The 17204-nt window shown below is 36.4% G+C and overlaps 2 protein-coding genes across 3 annotated transcripts; one reads left to right on the top strand and one right to left on the bottom strand.

The window, feature by feature from the left end:
- Positions 1–37: 37 nt before the first annotated feature.
- On the bottom strand, positions 38–5629 carry usp16 (ubiquitin specific peptidase 16). 2 transcript variants are annotated; one of them, XM_014475834.2, is made up of 18 exons: positions 5387–5629; positions 5191–5258; positions 4918–5108; positions 4727–4830; positions 4532–4644; positions 3950–4182; positions 3778–3873; positions 3548–3678; positions 3358–3445; positions 3096–3177; positions 2906–2997; positions 2453–2506; positions 2192–2359; positions 1430–2084; positions 1222–1316; positions 1058–1144; positions 838–979; positions 38–440 (listed from the first exon to the last, which is right to left on the bottom strand). In XM_014475834.2, exons 2-18 carry the CDS (start codon positions 5249–5251, stop codon positions 319–321), a joined length of 2514 nt encoding a protein of 837 aa, XP_014331320.1. In that variant the 5' UTR covers positions 5252–5258; positions 5387–5629; the 3' UTR covers positions 38–318. The 2 variants fall into 2 exon arrangements, with proteins under 2 accessions (XP_014331320.1, XP_023207417.1); XM_023351649.1 differs by having other exon boundaries at positions 5415–5629.
- Positions 5630–6046: 417 nt separating this feature from the next.
- On the top strand, positions 6047–8383 carry rwdd2b (RWD domain containing 2B). The gene is made up of 4 exons (XM_023350875.1): positions 6047–6365; positions 6450–6517; positions 7480–7848; positions 7938–8383. The coding sequence occupies exons 1-4, from the start codon at positions 6153–6155 to the stop codon at positions 8188–8190; spliced, it is 903 nt and encodes a 300-aa protein (XP_023206643.1). The 5' UTR covers positions 6047–6152; the 3' UTR covers positions 8191–8383.
- Positions 8384–17204: the final 8821 nt, after the last annotated feature.

Here is a 17204-nt window from a genome sequence, read left to right as displayed (position 1 = left end):
CAGTGAACGTCAGAGAAACTACTCCACACAAAAAGACTCCGGTTTTAAAGCTTTTAATTACTTGAGAAATTATCATAAAAATAAACGCAAGCATTTATAGATTTCGTAGATTATCATTCGCCCCTCATTTCCCAGTTGGCTTAATGTTTATTATGCTGAATATAATGACTTATATTTAGCAGAACAACAAGTAACTCAAATATTTTTTGTCAAATATTCTTTATGCAAAATTTATACAAGTCCTAGATAGGATTTCTTGTGCATGGAGTCGAAGCAGCAAGTCGGTTGGTCTTTCCTGAGTATATATGCACAGTTAAATTAGAGGATTCTTTCGTAGAAGAGGAGGTAGGCTTGGCAGCTCTGAACTTTACTTTCACTGACGGGTTGAACACTTGTATCGCTGATATGGAACCAGGATCCTCTGGGAAGGTCTGTGTCTCCTAAAAGGGAAATTGTTTATTACTGAATGTAATACACCTGGCAAAAGTATACATTAAAGAGAAACTTTATGTGAAAACAGTAGTGTTTTACTGTAGGAAAGTGATTCGTGGTTTTTAAATTACTGTAGAAATAAAAATATATGAAAAAAATGTTTTAGAAAATGTGGCCTATATTTGTATTCAACCCTGGGAGTTATTACTTTGTAGAATCATGTTTTGCTGCAAGTCTTTGCGTATGTTTTTCATTAGCTTTGTGTTTTAAGATTTCATTTAAATATATAAAACCCCATGAAAATGCATGGAAGACTGTGATTCAAATATGGAAGAATTTCAAGGGCACTAATACTATTTTCAGAAATTATCTGTTCTACCCACTGACATACTCAACTGCACCTACCTTGTTTACCATTTGATGAGGATTTTAAAGAGTCGGGTCGAGCTTTTACATAGGCTGTGTAATGACCTGACCTCATAGTCCCACTGTGCTCTACGACACCATACAGGCTGTACAAAATCTGAGTGCCTCCTTCATAAATATTCTGTGAGGAACAAAGTATTTGTCAGTAATTGCAAAACTGCTTGTTTTCAAACCATAAAGAAATATTTCCAGCACTAACCTTGCATTTGGCTGCACAATAGGGAGCCAGATCCAGAATCAGAGGAAACTGAACGTGTCTGTTCACTTTACAAATGCTGTAACCGTTCTACAAGAAAGAGACAAAAGTTAATGTGTTTAAAAAAACAAAGCAAAGCTTAAATACACTTTATCAAGCTGTTGTACCTGCTGAAATCTTTTCATATGAAGGGTAAGTACAGAAGGTGGGGAGGAGATCAACATTTGCTTCAAGGCATCAGTGTAGATGTTCTTTTTAGATCCTAAGTCCATAAACAAAAAAATATATATATTTTTTTAATATATTACATTTGGTCACTTTTAAAAACACTAAATATTTGTGGGTCATGTTAGTACGATGCGTAAACCTATGTACCTCCAGTTTTTTCGCCCTTCTTATGTCGCTTAGTGCAAGAGACACACAGCAGGCTATTGTTCTGTGTGAGCGTTTCCACTTCGGTGAACTGAAAAAGACACGACTGCACTGAACACTCCTGTTTCTCTGGGCTTGTCCTGGTGGACAGGGTGTTGAAGGCAAACTCTGGGTCTTGGTTTATTATTGTGTATTCCACTTCGTCTTCACTCTCTACGGCTGGATCCATGGACTCGAGGTCCTCTATGAATGCGTCATTCAGAGTCACTTGTTCCAGTTGATTTGCCAACTGCGTGTCCAGTTCTCCTTCCAGATCCGTGTTGGGTGTTTTGTTACATGAAGCGCTGTCGTGCGAGTGCTGCTCCTCTGACAAGACAGTAAAACGGTTGCTGACTGATGATTCAGCTAATGAGCCATCGTCAGTTGGTGAATCCTTGTCGTCCTCGTTCTCCTGCTCGACATTCTGATCCTGTTCAGATTCACAGACAGGTTTAGGATCATGTTCGTTCAGTGAGTCTTCCTCATGTGGCATGTGGTCAGTGTTCTCTGTGTCCTCTGCATCTTTAGTAACATCAATTTGGTCACCCTCTGCGTTGCTTGGAAATGTCGAATTTCCTAAAGTTATTCTGGTTTCCAGCTTGTGCTGCCGTTTCTGATGCTAAAAAAAGAACACAATGTATATTTCCATTTTTTATTACACACGAGAAAGATTAATTTACACAAAAGCTGCAAAACAAAATTACACATTTGCAATTAATGAAATACCTTTGCTTGCTTCTTTGCCTGCTTTTTAGCCTTTTTCTGCTGGTACTTGCTACTGGCCCCGGTTGTAGAATCGTCATTCCTGCTGATCAAATCAGAGCCATTTCTCTCATCTTGGCTTGATTCACTGGTCCTTGGAAACACTTTTTTGGGGTTTTTCTTTCTGTACGCCTGCAAGAGGTTGTCACAAACACACAAGCATGCTAATGAAAACATCTCTAGGACAAATATCAACTCATTGTCTAAAGAAAACATCCGTTTCACCTCATCAGAAACAGGCAGGGAAAGATCCAAAAACATCTCTGTGACAACAGACACCTGAAAAAAAGTGAGGGAGTAAAGACTATTATCGCGATGGGGATTATTATATTTTGTCATTTTACAATCCAAAACTTCCATATATTTCATTAGGATTTTATGTTATCCTAATTACATTACACTATGTAATTTTGAAGTGGACAAAGTGGCAGGGCTTTCCTGCTGGTCAGAGTTAATGAGACGATAGAAGAAATTCCAAACAAGCCAGATTTGCAAAATAGTGTTCAGATATGGCTGAGTTTGGTTTATATTTTTTAATAAAAACTTTCAAATACCATGTACAATTTTCCTCCAAATTCCCAGTGACGGATTACTTTGTGTTAACTAGCACAGCAGATAAAATCCAAATAAAATACATGAAAGACAAATGTGAATGAGTTCTGTGCTACAGGTACACACAGTTTTGCACTCCTGGCACATTATTGTACTGGTCATTTCACCGCCAAAAAGCTGGTCCACAAAGTTTTTAGGAACTCCGTTTTTCTCATACTCTTAAAAAAATAGAACACAAGGAAAAACAGTTAAGACTACTAAACCAAAATCAAAACTTCGATTTTGATGCATGCAAGATAGGGTTTAATCGGCTTACCTTTAACTGCAGCTTTTATCTTTTCTTCATCTGTAACTTTACTTGACTGTTTCAAACTCTCTGTTATTCCCATGCTTACTCTCTGCAGAACAAAGTTTAGATATATATTATGAAAAAAATCATAAGGAGCCAGCCAAATTATTTTGTGTATTGGACTTATAGAATGACTATTTACAAATACTGTATCTGGTGTGGTCGGAAATAAAGAGAGAACTTTATTTCTGGTGTGATATAAAGCGAAATCCGTTAAAAACATGCATACTTTAAGTTCCTCAGCTCTCATCCCATCCAGCAGATAGCGGAGAAGCTCCTGGCTGTCTTGCTGCTGAAATCCTTTAAACCTGGCAGCCCTGCAGAGATTAGAGGAAATGAGGAACAACTTCTAATGCGTCCAAGGACAGAACCAAAAGTAAAGTTCAGCACTTCCAACATTGAATAATAATGACACTCACTTTTTACAAACTTGTGTAAACAACTCGCGTGGCGTTACCACACCTCTTTTGGACTCCTGGATTTCATTGAGTAGCTTACACATAGCCAATGTAAGAGACCCAGGCTGGTCTAACTGCACTAGTATGGGCTCCTGCACTCAGAGTGAATAAATGTACTTTATTAATAACAGTCTAAAATCTGGGTGAGGTCTACGTGAGTGAGTAAGTGGCTATGCACAGTGAAAACATACCAGATTCAAGGAGGCATCGGGTTTAATGTCAAGGCTCATTTTCTCTTCTGTTACTTTGTTGAGAATTTGTCTCAAGAGTTGAGTTTGTGAAAGATTCTGCAAATGGACAGTGATAAAAATGATTAACTCCGACTTCTCTCTAGACTAAAATATGCTAATGGCACAACTTTACCTGCAAGACTGCGTTAAAGAAACACGTGTTTCCAAGATTGCTCAGCCCTTTCACTGGAACACTGTAGCTTTCGTCAGGTGCGTTGTGGTTTTGGGGTTTTACAGCATTCTCCTTTTTGATGTTTTTCTTCCGCCTACTGCTGCCATCTTTGTTCTCATTGTCCTCACTTTCCTCCATGTTTACAGCTTCTGTCTCCGGCTTAATTTCCATCAGATCCACATCCTCTTTCACTCCTAAATCGGGAAAACAATTTGGTAATACAAAGTGCATGTCATTTATTTCATTGGGCTGAAAAATTATGATTTTTCTTGTCCTTCTCTCTGTGCTTTGTCTCAACAAGAATTTTGAAGCATCCCTATTATTAATAGAAAAGATGGATGAGTTTAAGAAGGAGCAATAAAGCACAGATGTAGTCTTTGTAGACTACATCTTCACCCTGACTTTATTCTCCACCTTCAGGTGGAGAATAAAGTTATTTTTATAGTAGGTCCTCTAAACATTAAATCTACTAAATCAATAGTAATAATAAAAACATTTAATCCCATATTTGCATAAAACATCCAGTTACTCACTACAACCTACTTTTCTGAGGTCTCTTCATGGGATCTGTAGAAATCTGTTTTTTCAGGATGTTCAGCAGCTGTGCCAGTTGCCCTGTACCCGAGTACTGGACCTCATCATCACATATGTAACACCTTAAAGAAAATATAACAAAAAACCGGTGGTTTAAATAAATTATATTTGTCCCCATTTATCACACACAAAAAACATGCTCACCACACACTCCAGTTGTCCAAACCGACCACCAGGCAATGTGGATCTGACCGAGGAGTTTCATAATGCTTGATGGCATGCTGGTTCTCAGAATCTCTCCCACATCCCTAGTAAGAAACAAGAGAATAGTCATCTAAAAAGATTCATACACTGAAAAGAAAAATCAGTGCAATAAAGACCTATTATAAACACACCCTATGTCCACATTTTAGGCACATCCATAATGGAACTGTTTCCTCTTCAGATTCCTCTGACTTGGTCGTACTGATATTTTCTTTATTGTCCTCATGCTTGCATTCTTGACATCTCGTCCAATCAGAAACAGCTGACAGTTTCTTTATAAGAGTTTGGTCAGTGCCTTTCCTAATATGTCTGCAGGATGGACCTATGCAATAAAAAAAACAACATTTTTATATTTTTCAGAAGGTTATGAAATAACATGCAAGTCATCTGACTTCAAAATGTACCTGTGAACTCAACGTCTTCATCCTCTCTGAAGCTCCTGTCTTTCCCCCTCTTCTTTCCCATTCTTTACCTAAGTCAATTCATTTAGTGATGAACGTCAAAGAGACAACGTTTATCTAAGAACGTCTTAACGAGTCACACAACACTGTAACATTTCAAGAGAACAAATGTGACAATAAACTCTTAAAGTCAACTTACTGTCGCAAACAGAGGCTAAAGCCTTTACCGTTTTCAGTTTCGTTTACTTTGTTCCGCTGGGCTCCTAAGTCCGGACATCATTAACTTATTCCGATAATAAAAGCAGGAACGATTAGACGTACACAAAATACATATAACTTTGGATCAGACCGATACGGTGATTTGACTCAGAAACACCAGATGACACACATGCGGCCAGGAGAGGAACAAAAATGTGATGTGTGTTATAGAAACCACACGAACCACCACATGAACTTCCGGGATCGTACGTGAATGACGCCCCCCATATTGTGAGTGGCATTTTTTACTGAGGAACGCATACACACGCACGCACACACAGTATATTTTAGAATATGAGTATTACCTTGAAACTGAGTCAAATTAAGTGAATAGATTTTCATAGGTAGGCTAAGCACGCAAGTAGAACTATTTAAATGTTTGTCTTATCGATCAACATGCTACTACAAAATGAGCATATCTTTTTGTTAAATAAGTTCTTACTCAAATCAGATTAAAGTAAGCTAATGTGTTTGTTTCCTTTGGGAAAGAAGCAAATATATGCACATCTGCTTTCCAAAAGGAACCAATAAGGCACTCACAATATGGCGGAAGCGCTGACGGGCCGTTAGTAATGGTCGACTACTTCCGGTGTGCCCCGTTTGTAAAAGTCCGAGTTGAAATCACCGGGAGTTAACTAGAAAATTATTTGGGATTTCGAGGTCGGTTAATATAAATGTAACTCGACGTCACAATTTGTTTTTAAAGCATGTCTTACACGGAGTGGGCCGAGTCTCAACTCGCTGAGGTAGAGCTGCTAACCAGCATGTTTCCCGGTCAGGACGAACTGGAGCTCACCGACCAGCTGGCTCTGGCTGAACTCAGGAGCTACGTGGAAAACTCGGCTTCTGGGGAAAAGCCTCCTCCCTCCAGACCCCAGTTTTTCATCAAACAGAGACTGGACTCTTCAGTTACGAATGAGGTAATAAGTGTGTAATGATAAGCTAAAAGTTTTTAATTTCTAAAGGTTTATTATTTATTCTGTTCTATTTTAACATGTTCTTAGACGGAATTTATTCTGACCTGTGCCTATCCGTCTGAATACCCCAGTGTGTTACCTGATATAACAGTAAGGTAAGCATGTCTTTTATGTGTTGGTTATTAAAATAAATGTTAAAGGTTTTGGAAAAACGACCAAATACTTAACTTTATGACAACATACTTGATACACAATACCTTTATACTGCTTTCACAGTTTCTCATTACAACCATAAATCTCATTGTAACATGTCATTGGGAGCTCACGTGGTAGAGCAAATCAAAGTAGCGACTAAATGTGAAGTGGACTAGTTTACAATCAGTTTAGTAATTAGGTATCCACAAGACAGTGTGTCATTCAATATCACCATACAGCTGTTCTTTGAAGGTCTAAAATTTTTGGTAGACAATATTCCTAAACATACAGCCTCGTGAGTACCAAAGAACATATCAAACAGGTCATGGTAAAGATTCTACTTCTAACTAATTAATTCTCATGAAACCAAACGTGGAAAACATATTTTAAATAGTTTTACTATTCTAACCATACTGTCATTTTAGGGGATTAGCAAACATTTTCAGATAGAGTTTAGCGTTTTCACAATAAATCAGAATTCTTATCACAATAAAGAGAAACTGCATGATAGACTGTATTTTTGCAAAGAAATATTGAAAAAAACCCATTAGAATTTAAGTGTGTATAGTTAAAGGAGTACACCAAATGACTTTCAGCTGTATTGCAACAAACATTAGTTCTGTAAAATATTGACTTAGAGGAACTGAATAAAATTTCAAACGACACTTTTCAGATTTATTTTTGGATTTACATAATCCATTTATACATGTACTGGCTTTCTTCCTTCCATCCTGACTGGCTGAAAATGTCTGAGAACTCGAGAAATATGAGTGTGGTAAACTCTGGAAGCTTGACAGAAAAAGTTTTAGAACTAGGATCCTGCAATGAATCATCTCTTTACTTCACACTAGCACTCTGTGTCTTTTTATCTGTTTTCAAAAATGTATGTATTAATTAATCAAATGTTTTATTGATGGTCTAGGTGTTCAGCTCTTAGCAGGGCCCAGCAGACAGAAATCCAGACAGATCTCAATAAATACCTTATGAAAAACTGCCTGGGAGACTTATGTGTGCTTGCTGCAGTGGACTGGGTGAAAGAAAACCTGGAACATTTCATTAAGAAGAGCTTATCAACAGCACCAGCTCCTAAGCTGGAGTCTGCTTCTCAAACTACACAAGACGTTTTCAGTCGACTGTGGATCTACAGTCACCATATCTACAACAAGTCAAAGAGGAAGAACATTTTGGAGTGGTCAAAAGAGTTGGGCCTCTCAGGATTCAGCATGCCTGGAAAGCCTGGCGTTGTGTGTGTTGAAGGTCCTCAATCTGCCTGTGAGGAATTTTGGTCCAGGTGCTTTTTTGATTACTTCTACTTTTTGAGAATTTTGTAACAGAAAAAAGATTGCCATTGTTAAAAAAAAAAACAACTTTTTATTTCAGAGTGAAGGTTCTGACATGGAAGAAGATCATGATTCGACACAGAGAGGATATTACCCTTAATCGCCAAGGCGATGACAGCAACACTGTTGAGAGTTTAGACTCCCTGCGCAAATTCACAGGCTTTGAAGAGGCAATGTTTGACCCTCATGGGAATAGAGGCAATCACATGGACCTTGGACAGCTCTACCAGTTCTTAAATGAGAAGGGCTGCTGTGATGTTTTTCAGATTTATTTTGGCATTGAAGGCAGATAGTAGTCAAAGTCTGTGCACAGGTTGTGATTAAAGTAAAATAAATTAACATTTTTTTTTGTTTTATTAAAGCAGCTCCAATAATAAAAATACAGAAATAATTACTCTGAAATTTTAGAGATTATTTCCTTATTTTGGCAAAACTAAAGAAACCGGATGAAAATAAAAGTGATGGATCATTGGCAGATCCCCAGTATGTTCCTAATATTAATTTCTATTGTTTTTCAGTTTTAGTTTCATGCATGATTTCCATTTTTAAACAAATTGCTCTTACAGTAAAATCTCCTTGTACTTCTGTTTGAAATGGTTTTATAGATATTTGCTGAACAATTTACGAAATTCAGTTTACAATATTAATGTGTTTAAACTTCTAAAAGATCACTTTTAGCACAATTGTTTCAAAGTATATGCACCATTGTAAAGATTTTACCTGCTCACTAAAAGTGTATTTTAGCACTTCTTTTTCAGACTGACTATTAAATACCAGATGACTTTAGAAAGTCCCGTTAAATAAAGTTTTCACAATTATTAACATTTTTACATGAATGCTAAGTTTTAATTTGCAAACTAAAAGTGTCCAGCAGATGGCACTAATAGATAATGGAAATGCAAACATTGCATTCTGAGAACTTGGATTATATGAAATCGATCACTTGTAACAGTAGCCATGTGGTTATTAAACGTTCATTTTGTATAATATGTTAATCCAAATCAACGTTATATATTTCATTTATGGTTAACAATCCAGTTATTTAATCTGAAATATTTGGGCTGGTTAACCATTTTCAGGCAGATATCTAAAGGAAGTAATTTATACTTGAATATTGAATTTGATGATTACCACTTGACTCAAGGTATTTTGTTGGGGCAAACTGTCTGGTCTTGTTGTCTGTGCATTCTTGGCATCGAGGCAAATTTTGTTCTGGTGTGATTTTGTCTGCTAGGGTTGCCCCGTGTTGTCAAATCTGTTTTATGGTTTTTCATCGACTAGATCTCAAGGCATCGTCATGAGCAAGATGTTTGTTTGGGAAACATCAGGGTCTCATCTTTGCTTTTTGCAGATGAAGTGGTTGTATTTTGACCTTCAGTTTGAGGTGATAAAGTTCACAGCATATGAGAAACAGGTGAGATGAAATCCAACTCCTCTGAGTCTGAGGCCATGGTTCTAAACAGGAAGAAGGTGGGGTGATTCCTTGTGGTTTAAGTATTCTGGTGTATTGTTCTTCAATTTGTTTTGGTCACACCTAAGTAATTAAGATCATCCAACAAATTGTAAAATCAGACAAAGATCACACAAGCATATCTAAAATGCTGTTTTTAAATGATTATTTTCATTTAATTTTAAAAATACTATCCAAACACTTTATTTGAACCTGAATGACAAGATGAAGTAGGATAAAATATTTATAAGAAAAAGACACAACTCTAAATATTAATATGATATTAAACTTCATTTTTCACAGTAGGCTTTCTTGGTGATTGTGAAGACTTGGTAGTATTGCACAGTAAGTAAAACTGCTCGTTTGAATTCAAACTATCTCTGCATTTATTAACCGAGTTTTCTTCTACGAGGTACCAAACCCATCACCACCCATTTCATGTTCTTTGCTTTCCTCACTCAATTTTAGATAACAGTTTTCACTAAATAACCATTAACCTCCAAACACTGGGCATCTATGGACATCTTTTTGTGGCTTATTAAGATTGGCCAGTCCTCTTCTTTATTTGGTCCAGAAAATACAGGAAAACCTGCATGTTTATAGCCTAAAGCTTCCATCCAAACTTTTCCTAAACAAAGACTCGGAAAATCAAGCTTGGTCAAGCAGACCAATTGACATTTAGACCTCTATAGGTTCATTTAAGGAGATCTCACATTTCTTTTTAAACAAAACATTTAAAACATGAAAGGTATTGACTATCCTGTATATTTAACAGTTGTACACTTAAATGTGAGATAAACACATTTTTAGTGTTTAAATTAGTGAATACTTTCTGTGGCGTTTTATTGTAGAGGTCATCTGGAGTTATGTCCTTTGCTCACAGAAGCATTTTTAAAATAAATTTATTTAGAGAAAGCATTTACATGTTCAGGTAATTAGATTTTTTTCCAAATTCAGCAATTGCCATAGGAATGTAACTGTGCTATTCTACTGTGAGTCAAAAGTTTCAGTTACCTTTCTTTAACAAGCTATGTGATCACAATACTGCTCCACATATGGCAGGATATTGGAGTGGGATGATTATCCTTCTTACGTAGACAATGTGAATTTAAGCTCCATGTCAATGAGATGGTTCAGTAGATCAAGGCTCTGCGGTTGTGGGAATTTATGGGGCATTTCAGTTTTCATGGGCCTCTGTGACTTCAGCATCATTATCACAAAACGGCAGCGAGACGGTGGTGCAGGAGGTGAAGGTTAGGGCAACAGTGCCGTTTATTTCCCCCCACCTATTCGCTTCACTGTATTTCATTGTTCAGTGACATGGTAATATTTTTATGTGAAATAAGAGCTTGATTGTGACTAGCAAGCATAAATTGAATGTTAGGTATGTTTGAAGGTTCACTTATTAGAAATCAAGAATTTAAATATAAAGCACCAGTTAATATAAAATATTGAGGTTGATACCATCCAACAATATTTGTGAAATGTTTAATGAATATTTCAGGATTTACAAAGCTATATGTTCAAATATAAGGTTTCAGACAGGTAAAATGTTGGTTGCAGTAGTTTCTTTTTGTGTCTTCACTTTGTGTAAAGCCAGATTTGTTGGACATGGGGGCTTAAGCTTATAGCATCCAAAAGAGTTCAGACAAAACTGGGTTTCTGCTACCCTAAAACCACTCAAAAGTAAAAGAAATGTCATGGGGGATTATGTGAAAGCTATTTCTAAAATCTTTTAGCTGTCATGTTTGCATTGGGCAGTTATATAAAAAAGATTTATGTTGGAGGTGGTGCAACACCAAAGATCTTCCAGTATGAGAGAGAACAGTGCATGTAAAGCATCTTCAGTCTGGGTATAACTATCTGTTTTTGCAAAATAAAAATAAAAAATCTTGTTCCCTTAATCCATTACGACCTTTGTTTTCTACACGATTTTACTTTTCTATGAGATGGCTACCCTCCAAAAAAATGCTTCACATGTTTTGTTCTCAGGGTGGTTCACACAGGAAGATCGTTAGTAGTGCAACACCTCTTATATCCATTTCCGAGCATATAATCAACAACTTCTGTGTCGATATTCTCTCAATTTAAACATAGGGGTTCATAAAATAGCAGTCTTATTAAATGCAATAATAATTTTGAGATTAAAGTTCTATGTCTTTGAAGTAGCAGTTTGTGTTGGTTTTGGGCTCTCCCAGACTAGACATACATAGACATACGGTGTTATTACATGGAAATAAAGGCACAACTTCAAACAGAAATAGACCATTAAACAGCAAAGCATCCAAAAGGTATGTACATTCAAAATGTTATGCATCATGGGAAATAAACACACTGTATTTACCCTCAAAACACCATTCCATTTGTAGCAAATAGGGGAGGGAAACATCGTGAAAGTACTAAGGCTTGCAATCCTAGATTGTGAAAATCAGAAATAATTAAAGGGATATAAAAGCACTGTGAATTTAGACCACAGTGCAAGATGTAATTTTACTTAAGTAGTTTAGCAAAATGGGTCACATTTTTACTGTTTTCTGTGTTTATGGAGTGTATTCCGTGCTGTGCCTTGACATAATGAATTCATGATTATAAAATATAACTTGACAAAATGCATTCATACAAAATTACTCACTATGCTAAAAGAGCAATATCTCACCATGACATTGCTTTTATGGTGTACAGGCATAAAGAGCAATATCAGTATAAAGCCTGAACACCAGAAGTACATTTGATTTGACTGTAATGACGGAGTACACTGAAAGAATGAAGGAATGTATTCATTTGTATTCAGTGCTTGAAGTTCTACATTGATTATAGTTGTAAATCCATTACTATGTCACAGGGGCTGTGCTCCAGAACTCCTAAAAGAAAAACAGTCTGTCAATTCTCTATGTGTTGAATTACCATTTTCAATTCAGCCAAAATAAACTTGATAATCAAAGCAATTAACAATGCAATCAATTGCATTTCCAAGTGTTGTGTTAAAACTTTATTTGATTTCTCTTTGGGATTCTGGACCTTCCCTCCTGATGACCCCTCAAGGTGAACCCTTGTATGGTTTGTCACCCTATGAATACCAAATATGGTTAAATTAAACATTTTCTCTTGTCTCACTTCTCTTTAATCAGTTTTCTTACCAAGCTCTCTGACTGGAGTAGTCCCAGAGCTCCACTGTTCCACTGACTGGCAATATAAAGCACATAGCCATGGTTTCTCTTCTGAAAAACTATAAACCACACATCCCACTGGCCATTTTGTGCTTTTTGATTGCCTTAAGCAGTTATTATCCACTACAGTGCTACAAATCAATTCTGTCAACTGTCAGGTATTATAGATAGTTGCTTATTTGTGATGTGTCTTTGTTTCTCATTTTAAACATGTTGATTTTAAGATTTACAGGATTTTCTCTACCCAGTTTCTCTGGATTCTCTATCTCAATGCACTGTGGTAAGTGGATCTTACCACAGTGGACCCCATTCCACATCGGACTGTTGCAGAGAAAGGTGTAATTACCATTCATGCTTCTATCCAACTTAGTTCAGTTCTATTTATTTATACTGCACCAACTCACAACACATGTTGTCTCAAGGCAGAAAAAAAGGTCAGTTTAGAATTTCTGGTCGAAGATGAAATTGGTATGTGTAGAAAACGCAGAGCACCCAGGGAAAATATGCAGACTGAACATCAAAAAGGAAATTTGAAAGAGTCCTTGCTGAGAGGCAGCAGTGCTGACTAACACACCACTCTGCACCCCATACTTCCATCCATCTTTTGTCTTCCACATATCTGATATGAGGGTTTAGATTGTGCAACCCAGAAGTCCTTCTCCCTTCAGCCACACTTCAACTCATTTTGGAGGATCCTTTAGTGCCTTGATAGATCTAAAGTTCCTTTAGTAACCTCTGGGTCCTTCCTGGATCAGTGAGACATCTTAACATTTTAAGGACAAGCCCTGGTAACTATTTTTTAAACAGCACCATAAAATATTAATATTAAAAATAATAGCATATTGCAGCTCTACTATTGAATTATTCCGGTATATTTTCCAAAATTGTACAAACTGCACCACAATCCTACAGCTGAAAATACAAGTCAGCTGAGGTGAACACTGCAGTCAAGATAAAAGGATCAGCTATATACTTGCTTTCTGAATAAGTTTTGACTATTCAGTTTTAACTGCTTAACTTGTTATGATTATATTTGAACAACATGATTAAGATTTTTTTAGTCGATGAAGAACCAAATGTTGAAGCAGAAAGATTAAATTTCATGTCGTCCTATGATAATACTATGATAATGAAGCTAATGGCACCACCTGATTCCCACCCACATCTAGACAGCTGGCATCCTGCAGGCACAGCAGTTTGTCAGAACCTTTTCAACATGCTGTTTACATATTAATATTCTGTTGGCAGTAAGAGCTGCCAGTTTGTCTGGAAAACACCTACAGTGGAACATAGGAGAGAATATGTAGATAGATGTCCATGTGTCCTATCGTCCGTCTGTCCATTCAGGATCAGCTTTGCTTCCTACCTTCAGTTGTTGACAGAGGATAAACTAGGTATACTTTAACCTAGACTTCAGTCTGTCATAAGTCCAACAAAGAGACACACAGGACTGACATGCATGCACAAACACTCTCTCACCTAAGGGGGACTTAGATTGGGCAGTTTTTCTAATATGCATGTTCTAGGATGGAGAAAGGAGGGAAAGTACCAAGAGAAAACCCACTCATGCACCTGGAGAAGAAACAAACACAACACTTAAATACTTGGGTTGGATTTAAATCTAGAAGGCGACCAGCCTCTTACTCTGATTTGTTAAAGGAGGCCAGATGGCCTTCATCACATCTGCATAGCTGGGTCTGGTGTCTCTGTTTGTCCTCTTGACAAGACTCCAAAGGGTTTCTGTGGGGTTTAGGTCAGACCAGTTTTATGGCCAATCAAGCAAAGTGGTACAATGGTCAATAAAACAGGTATCAGAACCTTTAGCAGTGTGGAAAGGTGCCAAATTCAAAATTTAATTTGAATTTCCATAATGCTTATCAGTCAAGGGAATCATGAACAGCTATGAAATGTTCTGATATACCACTTCACTGGTTTAGGACTTTATATAACACACCAGCAGATGACATGACTCTCTAAATTATCACTGACAGTAGAAATGTCACACTGGACCTCACTCCTCATTGCTGACAACCAGAAATCATAATAAAAATACCAAATTAATGCCTGAATTATATCCCACCATCTATGCATAATTAATCTATTGTTCATATATCTTCAAGAATATTGCTTTAGGAAATGAAAGAAACGTCTTGCTTAATGCAAATTCGGATAGTCTGTTCAAAGTCTTGATGTCTTTTTGGTAATTTTTAATTGATATTTATTTGTTTATGCGCAAAGAGATGTAAAGATTTATCAGCGAAGTTGATTGTTACGAGAAAATGACAAAATATGACAATTCAGTATACTGTACACCAATAATGAGTTTGACTTTTAGAACTCAATTATGGAACTACATGAAAGTTTTTTGTAATATGAGATGCATCTGTAAGTCTCTATTTTTAATTGACGATATTGCTATAAAATAGTGTCTATTCTCTTACTATGGATGGATTTACAGTCATGACAAAGATTTTATGATTTTAACATAAAAATAATCTGGCTTTTACCATGCTATATAATTAGGTAAGTCTAACTAGAAAAAAACATCAAACAAACATATAACCTAGATTTAATTATGTAACTATTTACTGAACTATTATGTAGCCATATTTTCAACTTAAAAACCCTTGTTTCTCAAATATTTCAAACCCAAGATGACATGTCTCTTTTGATATTTAAAGCCAGTCATCTCCAAAAGGATCTTGAATTATATTAGTCCAGTTGTGCTTTACAGAGTTTACATAACACTGTAAACTTTGCTATCAGTTTTTTTATATTTCCAAAGAAAATGATTCGTCTTGATTCAATGACTGATTTAAAACGTTTTTCAAATTAATTAAATTAGTACTGTAAATGAATGCGTATTTAGCATTTCTCTTAAATCATTTACAGTGTACTGTCTCTAGACATTTGCTATACTTTTCTTCTTCCATCATTCAATTAAAATGACAAGAAGTCTGTCTTAAAATAACCTGTTAGATTAAAATCTTTATTGGCTTTAAAAAGAAAATGTATATTAAAAACCAGAGAAATTTTCTTGATGTCATTTTACTGAAGCAACAGTTATTCAATAACATTCCAACTTTAATTAAGTCCCTAGCGAGTTACTTACCTCTATTGCTCAGATTCCAACAGATGGCAAACTGTTTATTGCATAGCTTTATGCTACAGGTAGAGTACCCCTCCATCCCTCCACCACTTCCACATATATAACCCTTTTTGTGCTGTTTTGTCCATGTCATTTTAAATTTACCCCAACAATTGCAGACAGTTTGTTTTAATTAGGTCTGAAAGTACGGTGCAGAATAAATCAAATGGCAGACATACGATCCCTGAGCAGGCTATTTAAAGATGAACCACAGAGAGTGAGAGTCAGTTTAGATGAATGAGTATAAAATACATGCTTAGCCCTGTTTCTGTCATCAATCCATGGGCCTGCGTGTGGCCTCATTCGAGCGGGGAAGCCACTACCACACAAAAAGGAGCCCCTCATGCAGCAAATCAAGGAATCGTTTCTGACTGTACACATTCATCCAAACTAACAGCATAGTAATGCATCCTCGGGGATTTATAAGTTTAGGTTCTTTGTTCCAGATCATTTGACACCATCCTTGTAGAGCACATCACTAGAGCTTTGAGTGCTCTACAAAATCTCAGGAAATATGATCAATAACAGAGAAATCTCTAGAAAATATCCTTTAATCCTGTGTTGAAATCACCTTGGGAAGGATTTTGTAAGGTAAGGAAAGGTGGATTTGATCCCAGTATGTCCCAAAATATTTGGATAAATAAAAGCAGGCGACAGTGCTCCCTAGTCATCGAACCTTAAGCAACTTGGATTTTGAGCCGCTCCAGTCTTCCTCCAAACTATGGGACTCTGTTTTCCAAATGATGAACTTTGAGAAGAAAAGAGGACTTTGAATTGACAACTATCAAGAAAGCAAGCAATGCCATAGCTGTGTAGAACATAACATGATCAAAATATAACCTCTCTGTATTGAATGAATTCTTACAAAATATTCTAATTTTCTGAAAAACCTAATTTTAGGTTTCTGCTGGCTGTAGGCCATAGTAATATTCTCACTAATAAAATTATCCAAAATTCCAGAGAAAAGCACCTACATTTACTCAAATAGTTTGTGCTTTCCTCAAACGTAGATGTCAAAATATTTGTGCAGTCTGTCGCGCCATGTTTATGTATGTTTATTACGTATTTCACAAAAATTATCAGCAGAATTGGAATTTTGCCCTTTTTAGTGATCTACAATATCACTACAAAAGCATCATTGGGCTGCTGACACTGTATTTGGTGCCAAATCTGTAGTTTGCAAAATTTCTAAAAGTTTTTCTTGATGAAGAGAAAAAGTTCCAAAATTGTTCTGACAAAGTTACATATAAACACATGTAATATATATTTTCTGTCGGGTGTGTAAATGTGTGTTTAGGGTGACAGAAGGAGGAGTCATCCTAAGGCACTATTCATACAACTCTTGCCAATGCTTCTTATTACTTGTACAGACTAAAAAGTTCATTCATATTGAAAATGAATTAAAGCCTGGTCCAGATGAAACTATTTCTTCAACATACCTATCTGTTAAGCATGCAGCTTCCTATCCAACTTTAAAATCCCTGTTTGTGTTCTATGCAGACACAAACCGATTTTCTAGATTTTTACCAATCTAGAATAAAA

The sequence above is a fragment of the Xiphophorus maculatus genome, chromosome 18 (genome assembly GCF_002775205.1).
Source record: "Xiphophorus maculatus strain JP 163 A chromosome 18, X_maculatus-5.0-male, whole genome shotgun sequence".
Classification (NCBI taxonomy): Eukaryota; Metazoa; Chordata; class Actinopteri; order Cyprinodontiformes; family Poeciliidae; genus Xiphophorus; species Xiphophorus maculatus.
This window is presented reverse-complemented; position numbering and strand designations above follow the sequence as displayed.

Bases quoted from the DNA above. Each gene is read 5' to 3' on its own strand.
- usp16 (XM_014475834.2), bottom strand. From the start codon at position 5,251: ATGGGAAAGAAGAGGGGGAAAGACAGGAGCTTCAGAGAGGATGAAGAC. The intron at 3,679-3,777 runs GTATGTTTTCAC...CTCTGAGTGCAG, and splicing joins CCGATGCCTCCTTGAATCTG to GAGCCCATACTAGTGCAGTT. The intron at 2,085-2,191 runs GTATTTCATTAA...TTCTTTTTTTAG, and splicing joins AGGCAAAGAAGCAAGCAAAG to CATCAGAAACGGCAGCACAA.
- rwdd2b (XM_023350875.1), top strand. From the start codon at position 6,153: ATGTCTTACACGGAGTGGGCCGAGTCTCAACTCGCTGAGGTAGAGCTG. The intron at 6,518-7,479 runs GTAAGCATGTCT...TTGATGGTCTAG, and splicing joins TTACCTGATATAACAGTAAG to GTGTTCAGCTCTTAGCAGGG. The intron at 7,849-7,937 runs GTGCTTTTTTGA...TTTTTATTTCAG, and splicing joins TGTGAGGAATTTTGGTCCAG to AGTGAAGGTTCTGACATGGA.